The sequence below is a fragment of the Aulostomus chinensis genome, chromosome 21, assembly GCF_037954235.1.
Source record: "Aulostomus chinensis isolate RoL2024-O1b breed Wild chromosome 21, RoL_Achi_v1.0, whole genome shotgun sequence".
Taxonomy (NCBI): Eukaryota; Metazoa; Chordata; class Actinopteri; order Syngnathiformes; family Aulostomidae; genus Aulostomus; species Aulostomus chinensis.
In genome coordinates this window covers 19,916,432-19,939,367 of record NC_141340.1, presented here as the reverse complement: position 1 = coordinate 19,939,367, position 22,936 = coordinate 19,916,432, and the positions used below count along the sequence as shown (strand labels likewise).

The 22,936-nt window shown below is 44.7% G+C and overlaps 1 protein-coding gene across 1 annotated transcript; it reads left to right on the top strand.

Annotated features, from left to right (window-relative positions):
* Positions 1-10,645: 10,645 nt before the first annotated feature.
* LOC147242006 (uncharacterized) lies at positions 10,646-20,405 on the top strand. Its single transcript, XM_086192340.1, has 2 exons — positions 10,646-11,011; positions 16,693-20,405. Exons 1-2 carry the CDS (start codon positions 10,981-10,983, stop codon positions 18,414-18,416), a joined length of 1,755 nt encoding a protein of 584 aa, XP_086048466.1. The 5' UTR covers positions 10,646-10,980; the 3' UTR covers positions 18,417-20,405.
* Positions 20,406-22,936: the final 2,531 nt, after the last annotated feature.

Below are 22,936 nucleotides of genomic sequence, written 5' to 3'. Positions count from 1 at the left end.
GTGTGTGAATAAAACCGGTTGTGAGGGGTCGAGACCTGCCGACACGTGTAGATGTGTGGCAAGCACCATTTTGTCTTGTTCAGATGCTGCGGCATCTGCAGCGTGTGGTAGGCATAGTGAAAAGCAAAGATGGTTATTTACTACATTGTTGTTTGGGTTGAAGAGGGCATGTGCCTTTTTAGATAGAACCTGATCATAGCACACATTACCCAATTTCAAACACCCTGCTCCTGAATAGTTTTGCGCAACTGTAACAATAAACTCCAGCTCGTCGTCAGTCATCGATGAATCATTACTCTGAATAGCCTGTGCAACCGCCTCTATTAACGTATCCTGGTTGTATTCATCATCAGATTGTAGTACACATTGCACGTCGCTAGCCAGGGACGGTCCTCTCAACACAACATTTAAAACACTGCCAGGTTGTGACCTTTCTTATGCGCTGTCAATCACTCCAGAGAGCCTGTCTCTAATAAAAGTGGGTACACATTCAGGGTTGTCAATAGCTACATCCCTAAAATCAACTTTTTGACGCAGTTCTATAGCATTGAATTGGCTAATCTCACTCACAGACCCCTGCCCATAGCCAGTTTGTCTTGAAATGTGTGGTGTGTTAATACTGCTACAATCAACGGCTTCAGGTTCATGTACAGGTCTAGCAATTACCTGTTCGGATTGTGGTGGCTGTGTGGTGTAAGGCCCTCCACTTAAAAGTTCAGGGTCTCTTGCCGGTTGTGCTGGTTCGAGCTCTGTTGCAAAGATTTCCCCCAGATCTTTTAAATCCTCCTCTGTGGGTTTACTCTGGTTTGTCTCCGCTCTGTCTGCTTGTGCTGGTTCAAGCTCTGTTGCAAAGATTTCCTCCAGATCTTTAAAATCGTCTTCTGTAGGTCTGGTCTGACAAATGTCTTCCAGCGCCGCCAATACTGTGGGTGACAGTTGTGTGATCCAGGGCCCGCTAGCGCCCTTGGGTGTCAAGGGCAGTTGAATGTTGTGAGGTGTGGAAATAGGTAGTCTTTCAAGCATATTGACCGCCTGCTGGATATGTAGGAATCCCGGTGTAGGATCTATGAATTGAAAAAAAGAAAAACGTGTTAGGTCTGAGGGTGTCAATAAAACTGTTTGAAAAGCATGCAATTACATCCCATCATGCCTGGCTTCTTCTCACAGGGTCTGTATTTTTTTTTTAATCAAATGTGTTAAATTGTATGGTGGGTGTTTTACATACACAAAGGATGATTTAGCCCTCTTACACACCTTTGCGCCCTGGTCAATTGTCTCCTCTTTAAACTGAGCCTGTTTTTGCGCTCAGGTGTGGTAGGGGTGTCTGTAAACAAATAAGTGATTAATTAATATAGGGTTAGGGTTAGACTTAATTAGTGGTAAATTTGTTACTGTAAAATGTGAAGACAATAGCTGGGTTTACATGGAGCTTAATATTCCAATCAGAATCAGATTAGAAGCCCAAACCCAATAAAAATGTTCCATATAAACACCTCAATCTGAATAAAGAGGCTTAAACCGAATGGAATTTCATACGGTTTCACAGGGGTAGGATATTCCTTTTCCCAAACCGATCAGATGTAAAATCTTATCATGTAAACGGTGAAACGGAATGCTGTGAAGCTGTGTTCTTTCATGCTCTGTCTTGACGTAAATGCGCAGTGACGTTTCCTCACTTGATAAAAATGGTGGCTTCCAAGCAGCAGTGCGCTCAGAACTGGTCTGTGGCAGAGAGTTTTTTTATTTTAATACAAACTCTCAAATACCTGAACATTATCACACGCTTAGACGGCAGAAAGACAAGAAATTCCGAACTGTTAAAAAAAGTCCACGAAAAACTCAACGAAGCCGGCATCGACCAACATCAGTCACGTGATGTTTACATCGCTCTGCACAAGACACACAGCCGCAAAACGGCTGTTCCAATTAAATAAAGTGGCACATGTAAACACCAGATTAGAATAGATCAAGTCACATGAAAACAGTTGACCTGAACTCTTCAATCGGAATAATTTCAATCGGAATGAAGAAAAAGTCTGCATGTAAACGTGGCTAATATATAAAGAGTTGCTTACCGCTGCGATCAGCCATTATTTCTCCCAGCAATAAGGAAAATCAGGATCATGATCCTGTGTGCTTATGCACTGCGTGGCGGGTTACACAAACTGTTTGACCTCCTGAACCACTGTGGTTAAACCATACTCATAAATGAAAAATGGGTGGAGCCCTGCCACCTTACATCATCACAGAAAACAGAAAACAAGACACATCGTGTTTAAAAAAGGTTGATATTTATTTAACTCTTCAGAGTATACAGGGAAAACAACAACAACAAAACACCCACATCGAAAATATTATCAAAATATCATTTGGGCTGCCATGTGTTTGAAATCAAGTGATGGTCCACACAGCTTGCCCAGTATCCGGGTCCCGACGGTATAGTAGCTGTCGATGGCTTTTATGGCAGCGTCTGGTTGGGCTAGAGAGGAACATGTACGGGCATGTTTACGTCCTGACTCCCATTGTTGAGATCTCCGGAAGGAAACTGACACGCCCCTTTTTAGCGCAGGGGTGCACGCGCAAGAGGACGCGTATTCACATGCATGCGCAAAAGTTTCCACATGCACGCGCAAAAGCACCGTCTTATTACTACTCAGCTGGACCTTAGATATGCTGCTACTGTATAGGCTCAGACTGCTGGGGATCTCCCATGATGCACTGGGCTTCTCTCTCCTCCTCCTGTACTCCTATATGTGTCACTAACTCCTCTTCTTCTCCCCACATCCCATATCCTGGTGCTGCTGGAGGAGGCTACAGACCTGAAGAGACCTCAAGCTGCCACCCGTAGCTCCACCTGCTCACGTCTCTGTCTGTCCATCATTCTTTTCTCTTTCTCTCTCTCTTTATCTCTGTCCCTCTTTTCCCTTCTGTATCTCTGTCTTCCTCCATTATCTGTCTTTGTCTCTATCCTGTTCTCCTGCTCTCTCTCCCTCCAGCAGGTCAAAGCAGATGTCCGTTCCCAATGAACCTGGATCTGCTCCACCTTCCTGCCTGGTAAAGGAAGGTTTTGGTGGCTGCTGTTGCAGGATGTGCTTGCTGATGGAGAATTGTTGGGTGGAGATTCATTGAAGGAGTGAGGTGCTGGACCTTCTCCACTTGGAAAGTGTCAGGAGAGATCGTTGGACTTCTTGCCCCAACGCCAGGGACGACGCATCTGCGTATGCTGACTCCAGGATAGGGGAAGACGATCTTCAGAGCTCTGTATTCTTCTTCTTTTCCAACCTGGAAACCTCTACAGCCTCTCTTATTTATCATTGTGTACTGCCCTCCTGCTCCTTACTCTGAATTCTTATCTGAATTCTCAGAGTTTATATCCAATTAAGTTCTCAAATCAGATAAAGTCATTATTGTAGGTGACTTCAGTATTCATGTGGATGTTGATAACAACAGTCTGGGTACTGCATTTCTCTCTCTTCTTGACACAATTGGTTTCCATCAGTCTGTTCATGAACCGACTCACCACCACAACCACACTCTTGACCTCGTCCTAACATGTGGAATTGAAGTTGAACATCTAGTTGTATTTCCACAGAACGCGCTTTTATCAGACCATCAATTCATCACTTTTGAATTTATTCTAATCAACTACACTCCACTCAGGAACAGTGGTTTCCAGATGTTTGTCTGATCAGGCTGTAGCTAGATTTAAGGAAGCAATTCCAGTGGCACTGAATTCAGTGTCATGTCCCATTGTTACAGTGGGCACTGTTGTCAACCTTAGTTCCTCCCAAATTGATAATTTTATCGATACAGCAGCAGGCACCTTAGGAACAACTTTGGACTCATTTGCCCCACTAAAAACTAAATCTATAAATCCAAGGAAACAAGCACCTTGGTACAATTCAGAAACCAGACATCTTCAACAAAAACCCAGAAGTTAGAGAGAAGATGGCGCTGCTCTAAACTGGAGGAGTCTCACATCATCTGGCAAGACAGCCTTAAAAGTTATAAGAAAGCCCTTCGTATAGCAAGAGCAGCCTACTACTCGACACTAATAGAGGAACACAAAAACAACCACAGGTTCCTCTTCAGTACTGTAGCCAGACTGACAGAGAGCCACAGCTCTACTGAACCAAGCATTCCTGTTTCCCTGAGCAGCAAAGATTTCATGGACTTCTTTAATGACAAAATTGTCCTTATTAGAGAGAAAATTCACCTCCTCCTGCCATCAGCTGACAACATGGCACCTATAGCCTCAGAAGCCTTAGAGGCTGCTGGAGGACCAGACGTACACTTGGACAGTTTTTCTACCGTTAGCCTTTATGAGTTCAGTTCAGTCATTTCCTCCTCTAAACCATCCACCTGTCTTCTAGACCCCATCCCAACCAAGCAACTTAAGGACTCTCTACCCCTCATTAGCTCTCCCCTCTTAGATATGATCAATGTGTCACTGTTATCTGGTTACAGTCCTTTAAAGTGGCAGTAATTAGACACCTTCTCAAAAAAGCAAGCCTGGATCCAGAAGTTCTACCAACTACAGACCAATATCAAATCTTCCTTTTCTCTCCAAAATTCTGGAGAAAGCAGTTGCTAAACAGCTGTGTGACTTTCTCCATAGCAACAGCCTATTAGAGGATTTCCAGTCAGGGTTCAGGATTCATCATAGCACAGAAAACAGCACTAGTCAAAGTTATCAATGACCTCCTACTAGCATCAGATGAAGGACTGGTCTCTGTGCTGGTCTTATTCGATCTTAGTGCAGCTTTTGATACCATTGATCACCATATCCTTCTACGGAGACTGGAACATGTCATTGGCATTAAAGGAACTGCACTTAACTGGTTCAGGTCATATTTACTAGGTCGATCTCAGTTGGTACTCACTAATGATAAACCCTCGGAAACCACTGCAGTCACTTATGGTGTTCCTCAGGGCTCTGTGCTTGGACCAATCCTCTTCACCCTTTATCTGCTTCCTCTCCGTTACATTATTAGGAAACACACAATTAAATTTCACTGTTATGCTGACAACACACAGCTGTACTTATCAATGCATCCACATGAAATAAATCAGCTGACTGAACTGGAGGCCTGTCTAAAGGAGATAAAAACTTGGATGACCCTTAATTTCCTTTTATTAAACTCCGATAAAACCGAAGTTCTTGTGCTGGGCCCAAAACATCTTAAGAGACACCCTATCTAATTAGATAGGTACCCTGGAAGGAATTACCTTGGCCCCCAGCATGACCGTAAGGAACCTAGGATGTCTCTTTGATCAGGATCTGTCCTTCAATGCCCACATTAAGCAAATTTCTAGGACTGCTTTCTTTAATTTTCGAAACATTGCTAAGATCAGACACATCCTGTCGCAAAAGGATGCAGAAAAAATAGTCCATGCCTTTGTCACTTCCAGGCTGGATTACTGCAATTCCCTCCTATCAGGCAGCACCAGTAGGTCCCTAAAGACTCTCCAGCTGGTCCAAAATGCTGCTGCCCGCGTGTTGACGAGAACAAGTAGAATCACAACTGAAGCACTTTTGCGCTTTCTATGGGTTTCTCCTTAAGTCTGAATTCTTGCTTGTGTTGTACGTCGCTTTGGACAAAAGCGTCTGTTAAATGAAATTGTAGAATTGTAGAGACCAGGTCTCTCCTGTACTGGCCTCTCTGCATTGGCTCCCTATCAAATTCAGAATAGAATTCAAAATTTTCCTTCTAACATACAAAGTCCTCAATAGTCAGGCACCTTCATATTTGACAGAGCTCATAGTCCCCTATTATCCAACTAGAACCATTCGCTCCCAGGATGCGGGGTTACTGGTGGTCCCTAGAATTTCTAAACCAGGAAAATCTGAGGTCTTAATTATTGGTCCCTTTGATTCAGATCTTAGTTTTTAACCTCTCATCAGAAACTGAACCAAACCAGCATTTTATCATCCTAAGAATGTTGTGGGAGTCCAGCTGTCATCATGACAAGGATGGATTCTGATTGTGACCCAACAACTCAGGTCCTGGACACCAGCAGACCTCTCAACACCTGCAGCCTTTTTCCAGCTCCACACGAACCCAACATTCACTGAGTCCTGCATCATCTGGGCATCAAAAGCAGCTCAGACCTGCTGCAGCTCAGAGACCTCAGCCATTTTGAGAACGTCCCCTTCACATGATTTTCATTCAGAAACAATAGAATTGTCAAATACCACAACAGTTTTCAGCTCGGTGGAAAACAGTACTTCAACTTCCAGTCCACTGTGTAATGGCAGTGACTGATGTGTACTATATGCAGTAGTACGAATCAAGTACAGCCCTAACTGATACTTTATCTCCAATGATAGGGAGGATAATAATGTTGAAATGGACCCAGCAGGAATAAAATCTCAAGTCATGTCACCTTTACTGAGCAGCACTCAGTTAATTTCAGGAAACACCAGACATTTTTACCACATTTCAATGAAGTAGTCAGCAAAATAAATATGACACTAAACAGTAGTTGAGGGAGAGCAGAGCTGGAAATAAGACATTACTGTGAGGAAATGAATCTCTAAATGTTACAGAGTTGTTTCAGTTGAAGGAATCAGATTTGGGAGGGAAATCCCTCACATTTTCATCCATTTTTATTTTGGCCAAATAAACAAATAAAGTGTTCTACTTGGGCAGGATATGCTAATGTTAGCTAGCTAGCTCATATTGTTTTCTAACTTCAAGCCTAAATTTGGATTGATTGTTAAAATTGTTCACCTCACCTTTGTAAGCACCAGGTTTTGTATTGATGATGTCATTGTTATTGCCTTTCTGATTCTTTCCATTCATAAAATCAAATCTGAACGTTAGCTAGCCGGCTCTTGCAGGGTTCCATCAGCTGCAGGTTTGACCACAGGTAGCTTCGCTAACTGCTAACCAGTTAACGTTTAGTTCAGACAAAGAATGTGGGTTGATAGTTCTTCACACACAGTCTTTGGTTTCAGATGGAGCCTCAACTGAGACTCCTAGTTCAGATGATGGGTTTGTTTGCTTTCAGGTTGCCACCTTTAGGAATGAAAATCAGGGACACCCACCACGGCTCCTTGGCTCACTTGATGTGACTTAGAGCGTAACTCTTCTTGTTCTAAGAGGCCTCTCTTAGAGAGCAAAAGAGAACTACAAAGCACAACAACAACAACAACACTTGTAAACATGGATGTCTGTTGATTCTATAATGCAGACAACAAGGAAGTGTAAACCATGACTCCTTCCCTCCACAGTCCTGGTTCATCAGAAACTCTTCTGTTTCTCTTCTCTGTGGAGTCGTCCAGATTTCAACAATCAACAGGTTTCACTCCTTCCTTTTTCCAAGTCTACTTCTTGTTCCTCCTTGCAGCTCTGGGGAACTCCTGGTCTTTCAAAGCTCTGTTGGAAAACTCTGACCAGGACGGCTCAAAGCTGAGAGTGTTCATTCCTTTGAGCTCCATGGAGCTCCTGTTCCTGCTGTCACTCCATTTGGGGGCCATTCTTGAAAAAACCCTTTGCACATATCCAGGGGATGCTGGGATGCTCAAGATGTGATGCTGATGATAGATCAGCGCCATGTGTGGGTGGAGCCAAGAGAGAGTAAAAAGACTGTGAGGCAGAAATCAGGGCTTCTTCTCCTCCACCCTTAAGGTGTTTGACTCAAGTCTCAGCTCTGATTCTGGATCTGTTCTCTGTGTGCCAACATAAATATGATTGGACCAGAGACATTGATGAGTATTTAGTTAACCTCTCCACTGAGGTGGAACCATCCTGGGAAGAAGGAGAGGCAACAACTCCTCCTCCAACACTTTACTGTGTTGTTAACAATCTGCAATTCCAGGGAGGGATGGTGTTCAGGAAGCTGCTGAAGGGTTTTCTTGTTGGACTCACGTCTCCATTTGAGACATCAGTTTCTGTCAGTAACACTTAGCAGTCATTAAGAGGGCCAAAGCCACCGCGCTGGTCGCTACACGTCATGTGCAGAGCCCTGGTCGTTTGTCAGCCCAAGAATTTCTCTTCAGCCGTGTTGAGGTCTTCATGCTGTGATGATGCAGGTTGTCTCTTGTTTTCTTCTTAAAAAAGTGAATGATTTCATGTAAAATAATTTATGTTAGATCTATTTTTTAAAATGATCATGTTTTTATTACTGTATTCTCTTCATGTGTTCCATTGATAACTTGATGATCTAAACTTGATATTTAGAAAATCCGGCAGCACAAAACCAGATAATGCCACCCTATCATTTCAACTTTGTCAAATCAAGTCCAAATGAACATGTTGACTTTTTTCTATTCAGACAAACCTTCCCCGTAGGGCTGGTGGCGTAAAGGAGAACACGTCTGACTTGGGATCAGAAGATTCTAGGTTCACCTCCTGGCCAGCTTGGTTGGAACTTCATACTCCAGTATGACCTTTGATAAAAGTCACTGAATTCCTCCAAGGTGGCCTCCCTTTGCTGCTTGTTACAACCCTAAAGATGCAGAATGAGCCTGGGGGTAAAGTACCAAGGCTGGCCTGCCATTTATTAGAGGCAGCAAAAGAAAGAAAACCAAACTGAGGCTCTCAGGCCAGCACACGTCCATAGAAAAGAGAACCAAGTTTACACGCCTGGCTCTCCCACAGAGCGGCGACCACCAGCTTTTAGTAGCTTTCAACATCAGAAATACAAGCACACGTGGCAGGTCTGCGTATGGGGGAGATACAGACTGCTATCAGTGAAGCACTGACGGTTCCTTTAACGTGGAGAGGGGATGGAGGCGGCCCAGGTGATCAGTGAGTAGCACACAGCTGGAGCAGGGGAAACACGGTGGAGGCGGAGCACAGCCGAGGAAATCCCAGTGATGTCACAGGCATCCTTCTTCACCTGTCCAGCAGGCAACAGGTGATGAGGCGGCGGAAACAAAACACAGCCAACCCCCCCCCCCCCCCCACACACACACACACACACACACACACAAAATGAACCCGGATCCTGGAATCTGTAACACCGCTGTAAACATGAATACATGAATGGATCCTGCTGCCTCTCACATGTTAAGCTGCACTTGACAGTGACAGCATTAACACAAAAAATCCCAGTGTCATCAACATTTCCTGTAAAATGAATGATAGAAGCTGTTGAATTCTTGGATCAGAACAAGGAGGAAGGAGCCCCAATGAAAGAGTGATGAGTCTTGATTTTGATTTGGTTCTTCACTCCTACAAGAGAGTGAAAGTGTCGGCTGGCTTGGAGCAACTGCCTTCTTCGGAGTGGGAGGAGCCCCAGGACTTTCCAGTGAGAGCTGCAAACTAAATGAGCTGAGAGAGTGGCTGTGGATCACTTTGGTTCAGGTTATATTAACTGGACAGTTCTGGAAAAGTGGTGTTCAGAATTCATTCCCAATGCTTGATACTTGAAGGCTTTAGTTGGTGAGTTCCTCTTGTCTGTGTTACTTCTGATTTCTCTTGTCCTTCTCCAATAATAGAATCATCATGTCAGGACATATTATAATATAGGAAACGTCCCAAAGCGAGCGAGCCTGTAAGTTAGAAGAGAGAGCGAGCAGCGCCACTGCCCCACGACTGCTCTCTGTCACAGTTTACACACTCCAGACAAAAACTTTAATTGCCACAGATTATTTTTGACCTCTCAGTTTTATGTTTTTTTTATGCCCTCAGTTCCTGATCCTGTGCTCGTTTAGTTTGTATTTTTGCTCTCGTGATATTATGACAGCTACATGACGCCATAGATTCCCCTCTGAGAGCTGGAACTTCAAATTCAGAGTCGTCCAAAAAGAACTGCTGGTATCCTTCCAGGACGGATCTAACAAAAAGCACTCGCCCTCATCAGATGGACAGGAAGAGGGAGACTGGTGAAGAATAGCAGCCCCACCAACACCATCAAGCAGTTACAGTGTCATCTGTCTTGGAAGCCTCGTCTGGTTCTTCCTCCACAGAACTCTTTGCTCTCAGGACATTCCAGTCTGTTCATGACAAATGTGGTTTTCCAGGACATGGAATGATTCATAGGGAATTGTTTTCGGAAGGCAGCATCCTGGAAGGTTTGGTTTGCTCTCTATTTGCTCAATGATTAAATAGAAAGCAGCCTTTGACATGGACAGTGCAGTGTTGGTGATAAGGAAGAGCTGGTTTGTCTCAACGATGGTTCTGGTACCAGAACAGATGTGGCAACAGGTTCAGAGCCTGCAACAGATTGAACTCTTGTTCCAAAACCACTAGCAGGTGAATGTGATAGGGAAGTGCTACAAAGCTACGATAAATGGAAACACATCCAGAAGGAAGTAGGAAGAGGATGGGGTGTCCAGGATGAGGCGAGGACTTACAGGTTTGAATCCAACTTTATTTACAATGACAAAGATGAAGTTTACAACTTCAGGACAACCAGATGACATTTAATCTATGTGATGAACTGCAAAGAGAATCTGGAGAAACCTGTTTTCATGTTCTGTTTTCTTTTTGAAGAAGACCTGGTGATTGAAAAGAGTCGAGGAGAGCGGAGGTTGACCACGTGATCCACACTCCAGTCCAGGTGGTGGCGGTAATGAACCAAAAAGCTGGCTGACAACTGCCATTCAGAAGAAGAAGAAGAAGCGGAAGAAGAAGAAGAAGAAGAAGAAGAAGGAGAAGGAGGAGGAGGAGGAGGAGGAGGAGGAGGAGGAGGAGGAGGAGAAGAAGAATCGGAACGTTTTCAAACAGCAAGGAAAGTAGAAGTCCGTGAACCTCCGATCTCGGTCTTTGTCTCCTGAAGGCTGAGTGGCGCAAGTAGAACCACAACTTGTGCGCCGCGCAGCTGCGGGTGTCGGTCCAGGAGCGAATCCTCGCTGCGGCTTAAGACTTCCTGCTGCAGCTGGGAGAAGGAGATTCAGCGGCTGGAGTCAGAGCGCTGCTCACCGAGCGGCTGGCAGGGGCCGCGGAGCAGATAGTGGCTCTGCTGGAGGAAACCGTGGCGGAGTACGAGCGGGAGAACCGCCGGCAGAGGTTGCTGTTCGATGCCGTGATGAAGCCCCTAGTCAGGCTGGATAGAGCAGGTGAGTCCCCGCCCGGGACCTGCTGGGCCCCTAATTCAGCCCAGGAAGTAGAGCTGTAGAGGCCCTCCAGGCGGGGAGCAAATCCCTGTCCTGGGTCCTGTTAAGAAGCCCTGCTTTAACGATCAGTAGCAGCATGTTACCATTGAACTGAGTCACAACAGGACCTCGCCTGGGTGACGTTCACACTGGATCACCAACTACTGCTAACTTGTGTACCAGAATGTGAATCAGGCTCCAGCTGCATTGTTTCCAACATAAAAGGGAGGTTTTAGTAGCTCAGGAAACGAAGTCCAGGAAATCCAGCTGGAGCTTCATCAGACCAAGTGATCCACACCAGCGTGGGAACATCAGTTAGGCAGACTCCACCTTCAGGGGCCACAAAGACGGTTTATAAAGGCAAAGGTGGTAAAATCCCATCTATAATCCCAGACTTGCTCAGTGCCCACTCAGATAAAGATGGTGTATAAAATCAACAACAAGTCAGTAAAAGTCAAAGAGCAGGCAGCACAATGTTGTTGGGACTTGTTCTGATGATTGAGCTCCATTCTACCACAATAATGGATCAGAGAAATGAGGAAAGCTATGGAGCAGCTGAAGGTGGTTGCTGCCAGGCTGAAGACCATCAGACACATCAGTAGGATCAGGATGTTGATTCTGAAAGAGCAGCACAGGACTCAGTCAGCACACACACACACACACACACACACATATGTCAGCAGTCTCTGTGTCTCCTGCAGCAAGTCACATGATATGCAAATGAGTCATGTCAGAATTCCCTAAAGTTACAGCAGCTTTAGCAGACAAAATACAAAGGCTAAACTCCTGCAGACACCAATGAAGCTCTGTTGTTTCATTTAAATGCAGTTTCAGTCCAAATCAAAACTCCTGCAGACACCAATGAAGCTCTGTTGTTTCATTTAAATGCAGTTTCAGTCCAAATCAGTGAGTCCAGAGCTGCTAGCTTGACAGCTAAACATGGAGCATCACAACACAACACAGCTACAGGACCGTAGCTTTTCATTAATCTCTTCTTTTTACTCCTCCCATTTCTTTCTCACCTGTCTTCATTCTTTTTGACAGTTTTCCATGCTATCATCACGTTCAAGGCAAGTCAAGTCAATTTTATTTATTTAGCGCCAAATCACAACAAAAGTTGTCTCATGACACTTTACAAGTGGAGCAGGTCCAGTATGTCACTCCTTCAATGAATTTACACCAACAATTCTCCATCAGCAAGCACATCCTGCAACAGCAGTGATGAAAACGTCGAGCAGATCCAGGATCAGTGGGGACGGCCTTCTGCTTTGACCAGTTGGGCAGAAAGAGAGCAGGACAGAGACAAAGACAGATAATGGAGGAAGACAAATATGCAGAAGGAAAGCGAGGGACACAGATAGAGAGAGAGAGAGAAAGGGAAGAGACTGATGGACAGATGGGGACGTGAGCAGGTGGAGCTACAGGTGGCAGCTTGAGCCTCTTCAGGTCTGCAGCCTCCTCCAGTAGCACCCGGGATCTGGGATGAGGGGAGAAGAAGAGGAGTTAGTGACACGTGTACGATTTATGTATGACACATATAGGAGGACAGAGAGGAAAGAGAGGAGGAGAGAGAAGCCCAGTGAATCATGGGAGATCCCCCAGCAGTCTAAAGCTTGTTTTATGTTTCTACTGTGGGCGGCATGGCTCAGGGAGTGGCCGTCTAGCAACCGAAGGGTCGCTTGTTCGATCCTCGACCCCGGTGACCATGTTGAAGTGTCCTTGAGCAAGATACTGAACCCATAATTGCTCCTGATGAGTAGGTTGCCTTGCATGGCAGCCTCCACCATCAGTGTGTGAGTGTGTGTGTGTGAATGGGTGAATGAGACGACACTATAAAGCGCTTTGAGTGCCGCTAAGGTAGAAAAGTGCTATATAAAATTGAGTCCATTTACGTCACGGCGACAGCATAACAATGGCGTACACCCTACGGCATTATTGAGCATTCGAAGTTCTGCATTGAGGGACATGTTACTCTGCAATTCACCAACAAGGCGCTCGAGGGTGTGCCTGTGTCTTTGTCCTCCTCCTGTCGAATTCCAAAACAAAACTATTTCTAACAGAAAGTTCAGTGCTTTTCTTTGAACGGCTGTTTGCTTTCATGAATCAAACTGGAAACTTTGAACATGACAAACATGACTTCTTGTGGCCATTTTCTTCCAGAGACGCACATATTTGTTGCGGAGGTTCTTCCACCTCTTCATGCATTCGGCAACCTTCTCTGAATGGACCAATAACAGTCCTTGACGTTCACGTCACGATACTCCAACACACTGATTTTTTTGGAGGTGCACATCAGGCTACGGCGAAGGTCTGCGGCGTTGATGTAATGCAGAAGTATAAAACAGGCTTAAGCCTATAGCAGCATATCTAAGGGCCAGTATAAGCAGTCCTAACTATAAACTTGATCAAATACTTTTAGAAACTCTGTGTGTTCACACCGAATGTGAATTTCATGCCGCGTTATTCGCGTGAATTTGACGCCAGATCATTTTAGTGTCCATTTGTGTCATTCGTGTGAATATGCGTATTCTCTCACCTGCCCGAGCAGCGAGTATTTCTGGCTATATTTTTTTCCGCCATTTCACCATGAATATTCAAAGAACTGTTGCATTGTACCTGCTGTGGAAGTCTGAAATACGTCAGAAAACTAAATGCCATTGTATCTGGGTTAACAACACCATCTAGAGGCGAGCTCTTCCAGGGGCTGCGGTGGATAACTGCCGCTTCCAGCGGTATTTTCAGATGACGACTGGCCAGTTTGACGACCTGCTAGCTAGGATCGGTGACAGAATTTCACGAATGGACACCAGCTTATTCAACCGTTTCTTGTAATTTGGACACGTAGTGTCATATAGCACCGGGTTCCCACACATAGCCACAATCAAGTTGTCCTCCATCTTTACAGTCAGCCGTGACGTCGGGACATCATCATCGCTGATTGGCTGTCGTAACGCGAATTTTTCGGCAAAGTTGAATATTTTCAACTTGTGCGAGTGGTGAAATTTTGCAACATGAATTCGCACATTCACCTCATTCGCACTGCCCGACTAAAAATTTGTGTCATTCGCAAGTTTGCATAGACTTTGAATGGAAACTGTTTGCACAAATGTGCAAATTCGCACTCGGTGTGAACACGCAGTAAGAACCACAAGTAACCCTGCATCCAGGGAGCGAAGTGTTCTAGCTGGATAATCGGGGACTATGAGCTCTGTCGGGAATGAAGGAGCCTGACTTTGATGTGAGAAGGAGAATTTTAAATTCTATTCTAAATTTGATGAACTGAGATCAACCAAGTAAATATGACCTTAAACCACTGTAGTGCAGTTCCTTTAATGCCAATGACAGGTTCCAGTCTCTGTAGTCATCTTTTATGGAATGTTGTGCTGGGGTAGCAGTCCAGCAGCTGCAGACAAGAGGAGACTGGACAAACTGATTGAGAAGGCCAGCTCTGTCCTGGGATGCCCCCTGGATGTTGTGGGTGAGAGGAGAACGATGGCCAAGCTGTCATCTCTGTTGAACACGGACTCCCACCCCATGCACAACACCCTGACAGCACTGGAGAGCACCTTTAGTGACAGGCTCCTTCTCTCCAGTTTCTCTCCAGTTTCTGAGTTTTTGTTGACGCTGCCTGGTTTCTGAATTGTACCAAGGTGCTTGTTTCCTTGGATTTATTGTTCTCTTCTTTAGTGGGGCAATTGAGTCCACAGTTGCTCTTAAGGTGCCTGCTGCACCATCGATAAAATTATCAATTTGGGAGGGACTAAGGTTGACATCAGTGTCCACTGTAACAATGGGACATGACTCTGAATTTAGCGCCAATTGAATCGCTTCCTTAAATCCAGCTATGGCCTGATCAGACAAACATCTGGAAATCACTTTTTTCCTGAGTGGAGTTGGTTAGTGCAAATTCAAAAGTGATTAATTGATGGTCTGATAAGAGCGCATTCTGTAGAAATTCAACTGGATGTTCAGCTTCAGTTCCATATGTTAGGACGAGGTGGAGGGTGTGGCTGTGACAGTGAGTCGGTTCATGAACAGACTGATGGAAACCAATTGAGTCTAGAAGAGAGAGAAATGCAGCACCCAGACTGTGGTTATCAACATCCTCATGAATATTGAAGTCACCTACAATCATGACTTGATCTGATTTGAGAACTAAACTGGATATAAACTCTGAGAATTCAGATAAGATTTCAGAGTAAGGACCAGGAGGGCGGTACACAATGATAAAGAGTGGCTGTTGAGGTTTCCAGGCTGGAGGAGACAAACTGAGAATTGTGCTTTCAAATGAATCGCCACCTAAAAAGCTGACTGACGCTGATGGGGATGAGAGAAACAAAACATATTGAGCCAAATAGCCAATCAGATTTCAGTAAATGTCTGTCATTCTCAGGTCAGACAGGACCAGGCAGGCTGTAAACACATGCAGATGACTGCCTCACTCAGCCTTGCCGTGTCGTGTGTGTGTGTGTGACAGGCTGGCCCAGTGTGCATGTTGCTTCTTTTGTGACATTAATATGTAGGCTGCTACGGTGCCACCTTGTTAAAAGACAATCGTGTATATTGGAAATTATAAAGTCATAATTAAAAAAAGATTTTCCTTTGCGGCCTGGCCGGCTTGGGTTGGACTGGCCGCTCAAGAATTGTCCATTTGTCCCATTACAGACATTAACATTCCAACTAGTGAATGTGATTATGAATGGACAAAAGCATGCAGTGGAGGGGACCAATGACCTTTGACCTGGGTGACACAACGTCGATCCAAGCATCTGAAGCCAGCGTTTCTGTTCCCAGTTTGCTGACTGGTCATCAGTAGCAGGATGTCTCTTTTCATTTACACTGCGGGCACAATTATTAGGCAAGTTGTATTTTTGAGGATACATTTTTTATTGAACAACAGTGCTCTCAATCAAAATGTTAAGAAACCTCAAACCTGAATATTCAAGGAAGTAAAAGTGAGGTTTGGCTATCTTAGGAGAATATCTGTGTGCAAAATTATTAGGTAACTATTAATGGGCAGAATTATGATGCAACTCAATGAAAAACAAAATTCCCATCTCACTTGTTTATTTTCATCTGTCAAAGTGATCATAATAAACAAACAACTCAAAATTTACAAATAAACATTTCTGACATTTCAAAAAAAAAAAATCAGTGACCGATATAGCCACCCTTCTTTTCAATAACACTCAAAAGCCTTCCATCCATGGAGTATATGATGAACTTTTTGTGCAGCAGCAACCACAGCCTCCCAGACACTGTTCAGAGAGGTGGACTGTTTTCCTTCTCTGTAAATCTCTCGTTTTATCAGGGCCCACAAGTGCTCAATAGGGTTGACGTCTGGTGAGGAAGGGGGCCATGTCATTATTCTTTCATCTTTAAGGCCTTTACTGGCAATATGGGGTGTTGATCTCCTTTGGCCACACCATCTCTCATTACACAAATGCACATGGCCTGGTATGATTAAATCCAATAGCCATTCAAGTTCATAAAGCTTGGAGTTGGAAATTAAGCATCAAAAGGACGATGTGGTCAAAATACTCTCTTGCCTAATAATTGTGGAGTTGATTTCTGTTTCTGTCTGTTGCTCCGCTATTTCAGAGTCAAATGAAGGGATTTCTGATGTTGCTGTTTGTTTCCTGCAGATGTGGAGCAGCTGCTGGTGATTAAAGAAGAGGTTCCCCCTGAGCTGCAGGACCCAGAGCCCCCACACATTAAAGAGGAGTGGGAGGAGCTTTGGATCAGTGAGGAGGGAGCACAGCTTCAAGGGCAGGTGGAGGCTGACATCACTCTGGTCCCTGTGAAAAGGGAAGTGGATGAAGAGAAACCTCAGTTCCCACAGCTTCATCGGAGTCTAACTGAGGAAAGCTTGAAAACAGAGTCTCTGACCAGCAGCCCAACTCATCATCTTAAAACAGAAGCTGATGGAGAAGAGTGTGGAGGACCAGAACCAGAACCAGCCAGCAAACTAGATCCAGATACACTTGTACAACCCCAGACTGATGACCAGATGTCAGACTCTTCTGAAGCTGAGCCTGAAGTCAGTGAGGATGATTGGGTCAGACCTGAGAACACGGCCACCTCTGAGCACAAGGACCCCTTTTGCTCAAGGGGGAATTTGCGATTGAGACCAGGACAGGAAGGTGCACATTGCAGCTCAAAAGAACAAAAACTGAAGACTGAAAGAGAATCAGAAATCATCAGGAACATGAACTTTGGTCCTTCTGAATCTCAGACAGAAGTGAGTGAGGATGAGCGTCCCTTTAGGTGCTCAACATGCAGTAAAGGTTTTAGTCACAGAAGTAGTTTGTATACACACATGAGAACACATACTGGAGAGAAACCATTCCCATGCTCAGTGTGCGGCAAAAGATTTTCTGAAAAAAAATGTCTTAACAGACACATGAGAACACACACTGGGGAGAAACCATTCCCCTGTTCAGTTTGTGGCACAAGGTTTGCAGAGAAGGAACGACTGAAAAGACACATGAGAATGCACACTGGGGAGAAACCATTCCTTTGCTCAGATTGTGGCACAGGATTTTCAGAAAAGGGACATCTGAGAAGACACATGAGAACACACACTGGGGAGAAACCATTCCCGTGCTCAGTTTGTGGCACAAGATTTTCAGTTGAGGCATATGTAGAAACACACATGAGAACGCACACTGGGGAGAAACCATTCCCGTGCTCAGTTTGTGGCACAAGATTTTCAGAGAAGGGATGTCTGAAAAGACACATGAGAACACACACTGGGGAGAAACCATTCCCGTGCTCAGTTTGCGGTGCAAGATTTCCTGAAAAGAGAGGTCTCAACAGACACATGAGAACGCACACTGGGGAGAAACCATTCCTCTGCCCATTTTGTGATAGAAGATTTTCAGAGAAGGCTTACCTGAAAAAACACTTGATAATGCACACTGGGGAGAAACCATTCCCTTGCTCAGTTTGTGGCACAGGATTTTCAGTTAAGGCACATTTAGAAACACACATTAGAACACACACTGGGGAGAAACCATTCCCGTGCTCAGTTTGTGGCACAAGGTTTTCAGAGAAGGGATATCTGAATAGACACATGAGAACACACACTGGGGAGAAACCATTCCCGTGCTCAGTTTGTGGCAAAAGATTTTCAATTAAGGCACATGTAGAAACACACATGAGAACACACACTGGGGAGAAACCATTCCTCTGCTCAGTTTGTGGTAAAGCATTTTCAGAGAAGGGATGTCTGAAAAGACACATGAGAACACACACTGGGGAGAAACCATTCCCGTGCTCAGTTTGTGGCTCAAAATTTTCAGTTAAGGGACATCTGAAAAGCCACATGAGAATCCACACTAGGGAGAAACCATTTGCCTTGACATGACTCTAAAGCTATGACAAAATGTGGAAGACACAGGTCGATAGCCAAATAATTAATGTATTTAACCAAAAACACACAAAAAATAAACCAAAACTGAAATAGGTGAACAATGTCAGTTTAGTCAGTGGTGTGGGTGTGTATACGTAAGTGTAAGGGAGGTGTAAGGAAGAGATGTTGGCTGCTGAAAATCAAAGTGGCAATGGATGAGGAGGAAGAGAGGCTCCCAACCAGCAAGGCGGGGTCTACATGTAGAGGCCCAGGCCCAGGTGCTTCCAACTAGGAGGAATGAACAGCTCCCCGCCCTCCTACTGCAACACCAGAATCTTAATGGAAGACATCAGTCAGGGACTGTCAACCCCCCCCCCCCCCTCCAAAAGAACTGGGTCCTGAAGGAAATCCCAGCACCAAAATACCACAAGTGCAGTTTTTTGTTTTTTTAGATACTTAAGTAAATCCCCCCAAAACCCCATACATCTCCCATTGTGCTGTTCGGAGAAGGTAAAACTGTCAGGAGTGGAACCAGTGGCCTGCTCCATTGGTCCAGCATCTCTTGTCCCAAGCTCCCACATCAACTGGTGCACCGAGGAAGCAATTTAAGAGGCTAGGAAAAGACCAGAGAGAGGAAAACAGTTCACAATCAAGTACCACACTGAGGGAACTCTAGACAACATGTCCACCACCACGTTGTCATTCCCCTTCACGTTACGAATATCCAAGCAGTATATCTACATGAATAATACTGAGTGTTTAGAAGGAGAACAATGATGAGAACACACATCTGAGAGACATTATTCTTGCACAGTTAGTTGCTAAAGCTCCTCAGGTCAGGAAAACTTGAGACGACACAACGGAGGAACTTCCTTTGCCCATCCTGTGTTGGTGTGACTCAAGCTGAAATTAATCATGGTGGTGAAGCCAAACATGAAGGTTGTGGGTTCAAAGAGTTTTTGAAAACAGAAGAGAAAACACATCAGGAAAGAAACACCATTAACCTGAACTAATGGAGCCACCATTGGATATGACAGTGTGAGGGCTGATCTTATTTCCCTGAGGTTACCATCAAAGATCCACTTGGCACCAATTACTGATCTTTATATTGATGTATTGATCCCTGATCAAACACCGAATTATCTTTTAGATGTGTGAAAATAAATGAGTGGGCGGAGTCTCTGATGTCAGTGATGTCATCCAGCCGATGGAGAACTATGTGAAATCAGCTAAAGCCTCTGGTGAAGTACCTTTCGTCGTAGTACACACGCAGTATACGCTCAGTACCGGCTCCTACACAGACACAGCGGGCGCTGCTTAAACAAATACATGGTTCCTATGTGAGGGATTGGTTGGATTTCTGGTGTATCAGGACCAGGACTGAAGTCGGTCCCTTACCGTCCTGGAGAGGTGGCTGTAACACAGGATGAATTTTCACATTGAGGGTCTTCTTCTTCTACAGCTGAATTAAAGTGTTAACAGCCGTCTACACATCTTTAAGGCAAGGCAAGGCAAGGCAATTTTATTTGTATAGCCCGTTTTCACAAACAGTTTGTCTCAAAGGGCTTCACATGGCATCATAACAACATCCTCTGCCCTTAGACCCTCACATCGACTGAGGAAAAACTCCATAGAGAACCCTTTTAACAGGGAAAAATCTGAGAAACCTCAGGGTGAGCAACAGAGGAGGGATCCCTCACCCAGGATGGACAGACGTGCAGTAGATGTTGCTACAGACAAGAAAACAGTTTACAATGCAAAATGTGGGAAACATGGAAATGTTAACAGTTGAAGAAGGAAGCTTCTGGAAGGGGAGGCAGGGAGAGCAAGCCAGCTTGATGGGGGACTGGATGGCAGACTGGTTCATGGAAGGGGAGCACAGGCCGGTGTGACAGTAGGAAATAAGGGTAGGGGGGCGATGCAGGCGGCGGTTGGGGCTCTGATGGATCTGTGGAAACACAGAGAGACTGCGAGACACCAAGGCCAAACTACAAAGTGCAACAAGTAGTGGTAATGACAGTTCCAAAAATGTGCAGGGAGGAGAGGAGGAGAGAGGGGGAGAGGAGAGGAGAGGAGGGAAGGGCTCCATGTAACCTGAGGTGTCCCCCAGCAGTCTAAGCCTATAGCAGCATAGCTATCAATGGTTCAGAGCTACCTGAACCAGTCCTAACTGAAGGCTCTGCCATAAAGGAAAGTCTTAAGCCTGGACTTAAACGTAGTTAAAGTGTCTGCCTCTCTGACCCATGGAGAGAGCTGGTTCCACAGTAGAGGAGCCCGGTAACTAAAGGCTCTACCTCCCAGTCTGTTTTTATTGATACTGGGAATCACTAAAAGACCTGCATTCTGGGAGCGGAGTGCTCTGGTCGGACAGTAGGGACTAATGAGCTCTTTCAAATAGGATGGAGCTTTATCATTGAGAGCCTTATAAGTTAGCAGAAGGACTTTGAAGTCGATTCTAGATCCTACAGGAAGCCATTGGAGAGAAGCTAAAGTGGGAGAGATGTGTTCTCTCTTCTTAACTCCCGTCAAAACCCTCGCTGCAGCGTTCTGGACCAGCTGGAGACTCTTTAGAGAGTATTTAGGACATCCTGACAGGAGAGAGTTGCAGTAGTCCAGCCGAGAAGTGATAAATGCATGCACCAGTTTTTCAGCATCACTCTGGGAAAGGATATTCCTAATCTTAGCGATACTTCGCAGATGGAAGAAGGCGGTCCTAGTCACATGCTTTATGTGGGAGCTGAAGGAAAGGTCCTGGTCAAAAATGACCCCAAGGTTCCTTGCAGTTGTACTCGGAGTTAGGGTGATGCCATCTAGAGTAGAGATCCGATTCAAGAGTGTGTCCCTGTGGTGTTTAGGTCCAAAAATGATTACCTCAGTTTTATCTGAATTGAGCATTAAGAAGTTAGAGGACATCCAGGATTTAATGTCTTTCAGGCAGTCTTGCAGATAAGTAAGCTGGCTTGTGTCGTCTGGCTCCATCGACAAGTAAAGTTGTGTGTCATCTGCATAACAGTGGAAGTTGATCGAGTGCTTCCAGATTATGTCACCTAATGGGAGCATGTAAAGAGTGAAGAGAATCGGTCCTAAAACTGAACCCTGTGGTACACCATATGTAACTCTACTGTACTGTGAATAGTCATTAACTGTCCTTATAAAGTTGTCTTTTAATAAAGTTTCTGTAGTCTTTCAAAGTTCTCAGTGCTGTTGTTTACATGTAGAGGCACTACTTGTATCACCACTGATGTGTTTGCTATTTTGAGTGGATGTTGTTATCATTTGTCTGTTAATCCGCTGCCCTCAGGACCTGCGTTGGGAGCTAATTAGCGGTATGCATCAAAACCTAGTTAGATATGGATGCTCTCAAACCAAATCCCTGCAATCGTTCGAAATAATAAAAATACAAGAACACACCTGAGGTTCTTTTTTAGCTGGAATTTTCCTTGAAGAGCTTTAAGAGTGAGGAGAAGGATTTTCAACTCTATTCTGGATTGGTGATGTGGTCTCTCCTCCTAGTTCCTGTCCATGCATGTGCAGCTGCATTCTGGAGCAGCTGCAGTCTTCAAGGGGAGTTTCCCTTTTCTGGACCTTTGGCCTTATTCCCAGCTCACCCAGGGTGCTACCAGCAACTGGAGACAGTTTTCGACCCATTTGGTCTGGTCCTGCCGACGCTATCTGCAATGCTAGTGCTAGCGTGAGTGGATAGGCCTGCCATTTAAATACCATCTTACTCACTCCACAGCACATTCCAGGCGATTGAAAAAAAACTCCAGGACCCCAATTTAAAGGGTTTGTTGATAGAATAATTTTGGGTAGAAAACTTTTAGTACATCGCGTTTCTTTTTGAGGGACAAACCTCAGATTTCAGGTGTAATTTGTAGTAGTGGGCTCACGTTACAGCTTTAGAGGACTGATGTGCTACTGACTGAATGTATTTCTCAGTCATTGATGAGTAGGCCTATATTTATATATAATATATATTTATATATCCAGTGATTTCTACCAGTGCTGTCTCTGTGCTGGGCTGGGCTCTAAAACCAGACTGAACATCCTCAAATCAACTCTTGTTATGGAGGAAGTCACACAGCTGATTAGCAGCTGCTTTCTCCAGGATTTTAGAGAGGAAGGGGAGGTTAGCTATCAGTCTGTAGTTGGCTAGAACCTCAGGGTCTAGAGGAGGCTTCTGAAGCAGTGGATTAATGACAGCTACCTTAAAGGGCTGTGGTTCATATCCTGTTACTACAGACAGAGGAATCAGATTTAATAAAGAGGAATCAATCTAAGAGACAGGATGAAGGTTTTGATGAGGTCATCATTGAATGAAGTTCTGTATTGTTAACTTGAAAAAAGTGGTCGAAATAAGTATCTGGTTTAACAGCAGTTTCTATGTTTACTGAGTTTACAGGTAAGTTAGAATCTCTTGAGGGCAGCAGCTGATTAATTTGAGCCCTATTAGTTGATATTTTGTCATCAAAGAAGCTCCCAAAGTCGTCTCTACTGAGAGCTGAAGGAATCCAGGGTCTACAGAGTCAGGACTC

Excerpts from the sequence above, each read along its gene's own strand:
- LOC147242006 (XM_086192340.1), top strand. The coding sequence starts at position 10,981 with ATGAAGCCCCTAGTCAGGCTGGATAGAGCAG. Across the intron at positions 11,012-16,692 it reads AGTCAGGCTGGATAGAGCAG|ATGTGGAGCAGCTGCTGGTG; the intron begins GTGAGTCCCCGC and ends TGTTTCCTGCAG.